At 54.8% G+C, this 10195-nt stretch overlaps 2 protein-coding genes across 2 annotated transcripts; one reads left to right on the forward strand and one right to left on the reverse strand.

Moving 5' to 3' along the window:
* Window positions 1-28: 28 nt before the first annotated feature.
* Window positions 29-3511, forward strand: MRS44_002578 (uncharacterized protein; the record flags this gene model as incomplete). Its single annotated transcript, XM_046268105.2, has 3 exons — window positions 29-1073; window positions 1122-2278; window positions 2327-3511. 3 exons carry the CDS (start codon window positions 29-31, stop codon window positions 3509-3511), a joined length of 3387 nt encoding a protein of 1128 aa, XP_046136689.1.
* Window positions 3512-5046: 1535 nt separating this feature from the next.
* On the reverse strand, window positions 5047-6683 carry MRS44_002579 (uncharacterized protein; the record flags this gene model as incomplete). The annotated part of the gene is made up of 4 exons (XM_046268104.2): window positions 5047-6037; window positions 6093-6457; window positions 6520-6570; window positions 6636-6683. The coding sequence occupies 4 exons, from the start codon at window positions 6681-6683 to the stop codon at window positions 5047-5049; spliced, it is 1455 nt and encodes a 484-aa protein (XP_046136691.1).
* Between the last annotated feature and the right edge of the window lie 3512 nt (window positions 6684-10195).

Genomic DNA, 10195 nt, shown 5'->3' on the forward strand with positions numbered 1-10195 from the left:
TCGTCGCTTCCATCGCCCTGGGCCCATCATGTCGCTCCCCAACGGCCAGTCCGTCTGGCATCCTCCCTCCTTACAGCATGCAAACAGCAATAGAAGTATACCGCATCTCGATGATGTTCCTGCGCGCACGCAGACCCCCGTCGATAACTCGGTCACATTGATGCCTGAGGCACCACTTGATATCGAGGAAGAGAATCGACGCGCCCTCTTCGCCGATCTGTATCGCAAGACCGAGGACAAGGTCGCGCTGCTCTTTGGCGAGGATGGCTCATACAACTATGCCGCGATCAACGCTCTCCGCCGCCTGCCCGCCGCCTCCGCCACCATTATCCCTCCCACGACCGATCACGAGCCCATCAAAGAGCCTCCGCTCAAGAAGGCAAAGCGAGCCATCGATGAGGATGACTACGACGACGATGACGAAGATGAGGATGAGCCCGCGCAACCCGCGCCCAAGCCGCAGTCTTCCGCCGCCGCCGCCAACACGCTGCTCTCCCCCTCGAAATCAGGGAGCTCGCCAGTTCACTCGGTGACATCGCCCGGCAAGCAGGGCGACAAGTCCAAAGATAAACCCGGCGAAGATGCCATCAAGAAATTGGAAGAGGCTCGCACAGCCACCGAAGAGGCAGCGCGTAGGAGCTTCCACACCATATTTCATACTCTCGAAAATGACCGTGCGGCTATGCTTGAGCAGCAGCAACTGGAAGACTCCGAGAAGCAACTCCAAGCCGAAATGGATCACAACCACCACCCAAATCACAGCCACAACCATGCCCCGAATCAAGGCTCCCTCAGCAGCGCGAATCTCGGCGCTTCCAGTCTCACCCTCAAGCATCTCATCGCCCGGATAGACATGAAGCGAGACCAAGTTCGCGCCTCTGATGCAGAATTGAGACTTCTCATGAATGAGGTCCGCAAGAATCGGAGTAAATGGGCTAGCGAGGAGAATGTGAACCAGGAAGAGCTCTACGAGGCACTAGAAAAGGTCTTGACGGAGCTCAAGGCGCATACCGAATACTCGACTCCCTTCCTGAACAGGGTCAACAAGCGAGATGCCCCAAACTACTACAACTGTGAGGCACCAAGCCCAACCAAGCCCCCGCGCCGCTAACATTGACCAGTCATCAAGAACCCCATGGACCTCGGTACCATGACCAAGAAGTTGAAGAGTCTAACATACAAGTCCAAGGCCGAATTCGTCGTGGATCTTAACCTGATCTGGGACAACTGCCTGAAGTTCAATCAGGACATGAACCACCCGTTACGACGTATGGCGAATGGAATGAGAAAGGAGGCAGAGAAGCTCATCCCCCTGATTCCCGACCTCGTCATCCGCTCCCGGGCCGAAGTTGAAGCTGAAGAGCGGCGAAAACAGAACGGCGGCGATGACGACGGCGGAGACGACTCTGACGATGAGCCCATCATGTCATCGCGCGGCCGTAAAGCCGGCTCAAAGGGGACAACCAAAGCCCGAAAAGCACACAACGAGAAGGAAGATACACCAGCCATTGATCAAAAACCCATATTACAAGTGAACGGTCTTCTCGGAAAGGTCAGGGAGGGCTCTGAAGTAGACGGAAGCAACGGGTTCGCCACTCCGATCGCTGGATCAATCACACCAGGCGGTGTTAACGGCCACTCGGGAATTGCAAGCAACGCCGATGCCATGGATATTGATGGGCCAAGTCTCAACGGAATGGCTTTGAACTCGGCGTTTGGAGAGGCTGCTGAGCAAGCATACGAGGACGAAGAGTACAAGGTCTGGAAACAAACGACTAAGAAAGACCGAGCTCTGGTGGCCAAAGAGCGATACCAACTCTTCAAAGACAACAAGTTCAACGTCGAGGCTCCTGCATTGGTCCGTACCAAGAATGGGATGCGACGGTTCCTGAAGCGCCAGAGAGAGGCAGAGGCACAGGGCATCATCACGAATGCCCAAGCAAACTCAGCCGCCGTGGCCACAAAGGACGGGGCGACGAAACCAACCGAGACCCTGGCTGAGGAGATTGAGGAGGAGGCGGAGAAGGTGATCCCAGACTATTACGATGCCCAGAGCAACATCCCCGACATTCACCCAAAACTCCAGTGGATCGAGGATGGAGAAGGGCAAGTCATTAATCAACACGAGGACTTCCTCCGCCTGGTTCCCGCTGGGGGTTTCGTTGCGCCGCAGAGTCGCTTGACCAAGAAGATGGACGAGAACATCCACCAAATCCAGGAAACAAGAAAACTCGCAACAAGGATTTCGGTGATCAAGCAGATGCAAGTCCAGACTCAGGTAAGATTCTTCTGGCTCGCAACAATGGACTCTACTAATGACGCTTAGGTGTACACGAACCAATTCCCCAAGTCCAACTCGGACCCCTTTGTCGAGCAGGACATTGAACCGCATTTCATATCTGACGATGGTCCTGTAATGGCGCCCGAGACCTGCCAGAATGCACTCAAGCGTTCCATTGCCAAGATTCTTTACCACACTGGCTTTGAGGAGCTCCAGCCTTCTGCCATTGACACCTTCACTGGGGTCGCATCTGATTACTTCCAAAAGTTGATCCGAACATTCAACGTCTATAATCAGTCAGAGAAGAAGGCAGCATCGGCCGCAGAAGGGTCCAAATTCCAACCCCGGTTCACCCCAGAGGAGGTGATCCTGCACACCTTGGATGAGAACGGCCACGACATCGCCTCCTTGGAAGCGTACGCCCGAGATGATATCGACAGACTCAGCTCCAAGCTAGGCGGTCTTCACGAGAGGATGAAGATTCATCTCACAGATCTACTCCGTCCCGCTCTATCTCAGGATGCGGGCGCTGACGGAGTGGGTGCCTTCAAGGATGGCAGTGAGCAATTCGTTAGCGGCGACTTTGCTGAAGATCTGGGCGAAGACTTCTTTGGCTTCCGAGCTCTGGGTCTGGACAAGGAGATGGGACTCGATATGATCTCTGTGCCCCTGCACCTACTGCAGACCCGGGTGCGCAACCAGTACCAGATGCAAACCCAGACGACTGGCGAGGCAACAACCGATCTCTTTGATCCATTGTCGGCTTCAGACCCAGTCACCAAGGAGAACATTCAGGACCAGATCGGACTGGTCAAGAACTTCTTCCTGGCTAAGCTGCACGCTAATGGCGATCAGCCTCTCGTTGAGGATGAAGACCTTCCAACCAAGCAGAAGAAGCCCCGCCCTCGTCTGGGTGCAAGCGGAAAGATCGTCACGGCTCAGAAGCGGTCACCAAAGGAGCAGATGGCGCTCGCCAAGAAGAAGAAGAAGATGGAGGCGGCAGCAGCCGAAGCCAAGGCCAATGCCTCGCCCGACAAGGGGGCAGCCTCCAATACCCCTGGCAAGAAGAAGTCGATGACGGCGACAACCGGCACAGCGCCCAACCCTGCGGTGCTCGCCCTCGCCCCCAGCATGGAAAGGCGGGACAGCACTCAGAGCCAGGGCAATGCCAGCCAGACGGACAAGGACGACACCATCGGCATGATGAGCCCGGAGAGCATTGCACAGTAGGCCAAGCAGGGCTTCCGGTAACTCGCATCATGGAGGAGAGAGGGCGTTTGTTTACCAAGACACTGTTGCTCGCAACCTTGAATACGATGTGTGCTCAGTTTAGTCCATCCATCTGTCCATTCTATGGAGATGGATGTGGCAGGGCATATTTACTATTACGCTCAGTTCAGGCCATGTTATCTGACAGCGAAACCAACAAAGACAAGAGAGCGTGCAAACCCCATCGAGCTTCTCTTTGATTCACAATAATCATGTATTATTTTCCCCTGCATCTATTTACTCTCAAACATTTCTCATACCCCAAATATGGCGGCTGTCATTCGAAAGCTGGCATCGTTGCCTCTCTCCTTGCCTCTTATCCCGGTCGACTCATACATATCACGCATCCATTCGCGGCCTTTATTTCATCTTCAGGAGGCTTCGGTAAACCAAGCAGTATCTACACGATACAGGGGAGAAGATGAGCATCCTTTGAACGACTACAACAGCACCAAGCGAGATGGATTTACTCGAGATGGCCTCTTTACCCCTTTTTTTTTTCCTTTGCCCTTCTTTTTCTCTCTCGACATTGGCCATTTGGACAAGAAGACAAAAGCAAAACGTGGAGGCGGTCGGTTTGGCATTCTTTTCCACAACTGCCCGGCGCACGGAAAGGCTCACGCCAGATGGAAGAAGTGAAGGCGAAGCCCTCGAGGTTTCTTTTTTTGTTGTTGCCCGATAACACCCCCTTTTTTATTTGTCTTTGGACTTTGATGAGACCCAGGCGGGCTCTTGTGTTTTGTTATATACGATGAATGGGTGTTTTTTTGTTTCTCGTTTGCTAGAAGGAACTGGATAGCCTGGCTAAGGAAAGGTCGGGCTAGGATGGATGGACGAATGGAATGGATCCGATTTGATTGATGTAACGCACGGCTGGGAGATTCAACGAAGAAGATGATGGATACCTTGGGGAGGAGAGAGATGGACGGCCGTGCGGGTTCGAAAGCTGATGTTGAAGGCAGCGTGTTCCAGAGGCTGCTTGCTTGCTTTCTTGGTTAGAATAGGTAGGCAACTAATAAGCCTTGAAACAAACACCACGGTTCATATGTTTGATGTGAAGTCGGTATATCACGCTCATGACAAGGCACAACGAGGCACAGAGTTGCTGAAGATTGTTGTATTCAGCTTCAACTGCTTCATTGAGAAGCGGTGTTACCTGGTCCATCCGAGTCCCTTGCAAAAAAAGGGAGGCCTCAGACAAGACTGATTTGAGAAGATCAAGACAATCCTCTTTGATATCAAAAAACTTATAAAGAAACAGAATTTCCCAACTCCCACCACCTTTTTTCCAGCCAATCCATTTTTTGTTGAAGGATTCCTCTTTGATATCCCGACCCTTAAAGACCATACGAAAAGCAAACTAGGTATTGCGCCGTGATGAAATGCATGCTGTTGAAACGTTTCGCCGTTTGCCTCATCCATGTTAAATGCGTACGTTGTGTGTTGAATTAGATACCCATCATCCCAGGGTCATCTTGAGTAAGAATGTAGGCACCTTAGATGCCGGCATCCAGACGCCAGCCCTCAACGGGGAGGGGGAAGGTGTTGCACCAGGCGGCAATCTCCTTCTTGAGCTCGTTGATCTTCTCGACCTCGCCGCTGGCGACCTTGGCCTTGAAGTCCTTGAGCTTGTTGGCCTCCTTGGGCAGGGCACCCTGGACCTCCTTGCAGATCTTGATGGACTCGTCAATGTACTTGGCGACGCGCTCAAACTCCTTCTCGCCGAAGCCACGCGAGGTCATGGCAGGGGTACCAATGCGGATACCGCAGGGGGTGAGGGCGCTCTTGTCGCCGGGGATGGAGTTCTTGTTGCAGGCAATGTTGATCTGCTCAAGGACGGCCTCGACACGGGCGCCGTCGAGGCTGTGCTGGCGGAGGTCGACCAGGACCATGTGGCTGTCAGTGCCGTCAGAGACGAGCTTGTGGCCGAGGGTCTTGAAGGTGTTCTCCAGGGTCTTGGCGTTGGAGACGACCTTCTCCTGGTAGGCCTTGAAGTCGGGGCTGGCAGCCTGCTTCAGGGCAACGGCCAGGGCAGTGATGGTGTGGTTGTGGGGGCCACCCTGGTGACCAGGGAAGACGGAGAAGTTGATGGGGCCCTCGAGGTCGTAGAGGGTCTCCTTGCCGGTCTTGGCATCGACGGAGCGGACACCCTTGCGGAAGAAGATCATGGCACCACGGGGACCACGGAGGGACTTGTGGGTGGTGGTGGTGACAATGTCGGCGTACTTGAAGGGGGTGGGGATCACCTCGGCGGCGATGAGACCGGAGATGTGGGCCATGTCGACAACGAGGTAAGCGCCGACAGAGTCGGCGATCTTGCGCATACGCTCGTAGTCAATGAGACGGCAGTAAGCAGAGGTACCGGCAACCAGAACCTTGGGGCGGTAGAGGATGGCGTTCTTCTGGAGGGTGTCGTAGTCAATGATACCGGTCTCGAGGTCGACACGGTAGGGCATGGTCTCGAAGTAGGTAGAGACAGCGGAGATCCTGGGTATCATGTTAGTCCAAGCTCAGCTGTCCAATTGAGTCTACCGTCACTCACTTTCGCTGGGGAGTCTGGTAGCCGTGGCTCAGATGGCCACCGTGGGGGAGGTCAAGACCCATGAGACGGCCGTGAGGGGGCATGATGGCCTGGTAGACCTGGAGGTTGGCGGGGGATCCAGAGAGGCACTGGACGTTGACACCCCACTTCTCGGGGTCGAGGTGGAAGGCCTCGAGGGCACGGCGCTGGCAGAGCAGCTCGATCTGGTCAATGTGCTGGTTGCCACCATAGTAACGAGCACCGGGGTAACCCTCGGAGTACTTGTTGGACATGGGGGAGCCAAGAGCGTCGAAGACGGCGCGGGAGGTGATGTTCTCGGAGGCGATGAGAACGATGGACTCGCGCTGGCGCTGGATCTCATCCTTCTGCGGAGGGTGTAAGCCATTGTCGTCGTGACAAGTGCCAATGCCAATGGGTCAAGACGTACCATGATGGAGGCGACCTCGGGGTCGGAGTCGAGGAGAGACTTCTCGAGCATCTGGACAGAGGTGAGTCAGTCATTCGATATGTTTGGAGGGGCAATGGAGGGGCAGGGCAGCTTACCTCCTTGTGCGACTCAGAGAGCGCATAGTCGGCAGTGAGGGGAGCCATTGTGATGGTTTGAGGTGAGGGATCGAAGCTGTCAAGATGTTTCTTGAGAGTGTGGGAGGGTGGGATGAAGAGGAGGAGAGGAAGGACAAAAAGGTGTGGGAGGAACGAAGGTAAAAGTAGTTATAGTAGCTCGAGGAAAAATTTCGTTACGGCTCCCGAGCGAGCGAATGCGGCCACACAGAGACCACACACGGTAAAATACCGAACGGGCACGGCGGGGTTACTTGGAGGTGCGGGGTCTTTTTCATTGGCGGGGCCTCCGATAATGGGAGATGGACGGTAAGGATGATTCACAGGTGAGTGCAGCTACCCTGTAGGCTACCGGTTTGTGAGCTGTTTGGCTTGTTTGTTGATATGACGCTGATATTTTCTACTGTTTCAGTCTTGTACAATATTCATTTACTGATGTATTTTTCTAAGCTGCGTCGTGTCCTTTTTCTAACTGCCAACCGCTGACTGCGTGTAAAGCTTACTATCACGGGTGCTGACTTCATTACCTTCCACCCTCACCCAACCTCAACAACAACAACCACCACCATGCAGCACTGCACATCCCGAACCACGCCCAGTCATCACTCCAACACAACATCCCGATGACACGTCGAGCAGAAGAAATGCCGAATTACGAAGTTTGTCCGCACCTATTTAACGACTTGACCCGAAGCTATTGCAGCTCAACGGCGTGTCATCCCGCAAAGACCGATCACGTTTCTCCAACAAGGTGAAGCACCCCGCGTTGAGATGGGCAACACCCACACCGACAAGCCTCCCTCAGCTCAGCCATTGGAAATCCACATTTCTCACACAGCCAGAGCTCCAGACACCAACATCTGCGCCCTTCTTGAGCATCATTGTCTGGCTGCCAGTCATCCGAATAGGGCCTAGTCCCCATTCAGCCTTCGTCGGTGTGGCTCAGTTGGTTAGAGCGTTGGTCTCATAATATGACTTGACCTCAGGTCAGGGACATCCAAAGGTCGAGAGTTCGAGCCTCTCCACCGACAAACCTTTTGCCGACGACCCGTATGGGGTCGTTTCGTTTTTTCGTGGGGTTGTCAACTCGCTCCCGTTCTTGAGAGCTTTCCCGAGAGCCGCTCCCCACAAGCACAAGGTCCAGCAACCAAGTGCCTAGTCGGTGTGGCTCAGTTGGTTAGAGCGTTGGTCTCATAGTATGATTTGACCCCAGGTCAGAGTAATCCAAAGGTCGAGAGTTCGAGCCTCTCCACCGACAAAACAAGCTTGTCTATTCGACAAGCGTCCCTTTTTGTTGTTGCGAGCGACTGAGTGAGTGGCCCTGCATCTTGTAGCGAGAGACACCAGCTCTCGGCAACCGCTGTCAGGTCCACTGGCATCAAACCAAATGCCAGTCTCAGCCAGTAGACCGGTCGATGGCCATGTCTCACCTCGTCTCTCTTTTTTTCCTCCCCTGGCCCCAAAGTCATCACACCTCTCTGTTCCACAACTGCATCATTACACAAACCAAAAGGACAAGGAGGCTTCGGGCAAAGGTGAGACAAGTAGAGATGTGCAGTGTGTACCGTGCGGTACAGGGCGAGGCAAGGGAGCTTGGGCTGCTCTGTGGCTGTCAGAGCCGTGGATCTAGATTCAAGGGATGTGCACGGCAGCCCTTCTTTATCAGTTTCGGACCAACCGCCCCAGTGGCGGTCTGTTGTCTGGTTCCTGGTGCATGACTAGATGGCTTTTTGGCGCCGGAATGTGATTTCCAAAAGCCATCACCGCCCCAACGCACGGGAGATGTAGCCGCGGAAAAAAAGCAAGCCACAGAGAGAGTGCGTCAGGTGTTGCCAATCCGGCCAGTTTCAGAGTATGCCATTGTCAACAGAGTTCAGCCAGTCCAAACCTATCCAGAGGAAGCTGTTCCTGAGCAACTGACATCGAGACCTTGAGCGCGTTGACTGAACTGTTGGAAGAGAGGTTGGCCTCCCTGTTACCACGCCGACTCCAAAGTGGCGGCGGCTGATCTGAGACTTTGACGAACATGATTCTAGAAAGACTGGGGTCGTCATGACAGAATAAAACACCATATTCACTAGCCGTTACTCAGGTTAGAGTTCCCGAGGCATAGGGGGATTGGCATGCCAGTGCCCAAGGGACCCTTGGCTATCAATGGGCAGCAACATCTGTGTGTCCAACGAGATCCCGAGACCTAAACCAGGTTCACTAGAGGGGGAAACAAAGGGCAAGAAGAAAAGAAGAGAAGAGAAAAACGATGAAAGCCTATCTGGATCAATGGACACAGAGTCCAATGGCACAACAGTTGAGAACTCCGGAACATGGTTGACATTGGTCGACAGGCATCTAGTCACATGACCGTGTGACAATGAGGAGACAGCCTCTTCGATGCTGAGGATGAGGTGCTTCTAGGCGATTACGCTAGCACACATGAACCAGCTGTGCACAGTTAGTGGGCCGGTAGTTGCCAGAGACGGCCTCCAGGCGTGCGTTAGCGGACCCCTCGGGTCTTTGGGGTTAGTCGGTAATGAACGGAGCCGTTCAGGGACTCTCGGAGGCGATGACGGAGCAAGCTGTCCAAGGACCGTCTCATCTCGAGTCGGCCAGTCGTTTTGCCAATCCGCCCTCTCGAGGAACAGACTGGTCCCGGCGCAGGCTGCTCGCTGCGTTCGGGCTCCATGGGTACCTACCGTCCGTCCCAAGCGTGGAGAGACCAAGCATGGAGGCTGGGGGACAGGGGACCCAACGGCTCTGCTGACCCGTTGCCGGTACGGTACGTAGCCTGCCTGTCGAGACGGCAGCCCAAGCAAGCAAGAGAGCTGGCGCGATCTGTCGGGTGGAGAGATCCCTGGTGATGAATGCCTCCCCCATGTCCCGCAGGGCCCAGGCAGGTCCAGTACGTAAACGTTGGGCCCTGGCCAGATTGGCAGATCACCTCCCATCGGATAATTAAGCCGTACAGGCCGAGGCGAAGGATGATGATGAGGGTGTCGCCTACCAGGGCCAAGTGAGGCTCCCGAGACTTGGCTTCATTGGAGTGCCAGAGACCTCGTCAACGCCAGCAAGAGACGGGAATTTGTTAGGATAGCTGCGTTACCGTCCGCACAGCTGCGTCGAACCGCGCCGAACACGTGTGACTCCCCCGTCCGCTCGTGAATCCACTTTTTGCTGGTTTCCATGGTGGTGGCCACGCCCGCCAGGGCTGCTGGGCTGGGCTGGGCTGGCTGGCTGGCTGGCTGGCTGGCTTTTGCTGTTGGATCACCTGGGGAGGCCCGGGCCGGGGCGACTTCCCCCATCTGGTCTTGTCGACTTCTGGCGCCTCTGGCCTATCCCATTGCAGAACCAGACGGGGAACAGAAGAGAGCAGAACCAACCGAACGAGGAACCAAGCCTAGTGGGCGGGCATGAACTGGAAATGCAAGAGAGAACAGTGGGCGTCGAATCTGACACAGGCAATGACGGAGAGGGCAGCCCTCCTTGTTAGGGCGTCCCCTGAGCGAATGGGATGGGATCGCCGGGGCTTGCAAAACACGAAGCGCAGA

The sequence above is a fragment of the Fusarium solani genome (genome assembly GCF_023522795.1).
Source record: "Fusarium solani strain SB1 chromosome Unknown bctg00000001, whole genome shotgun sequence".
Lineage (NCBI taxonomy): Eukaryota > Fungi > Ascomycota > Sordariomycetes > Hypocreales > Nectriaceae > Fusarium > Fusarium solani.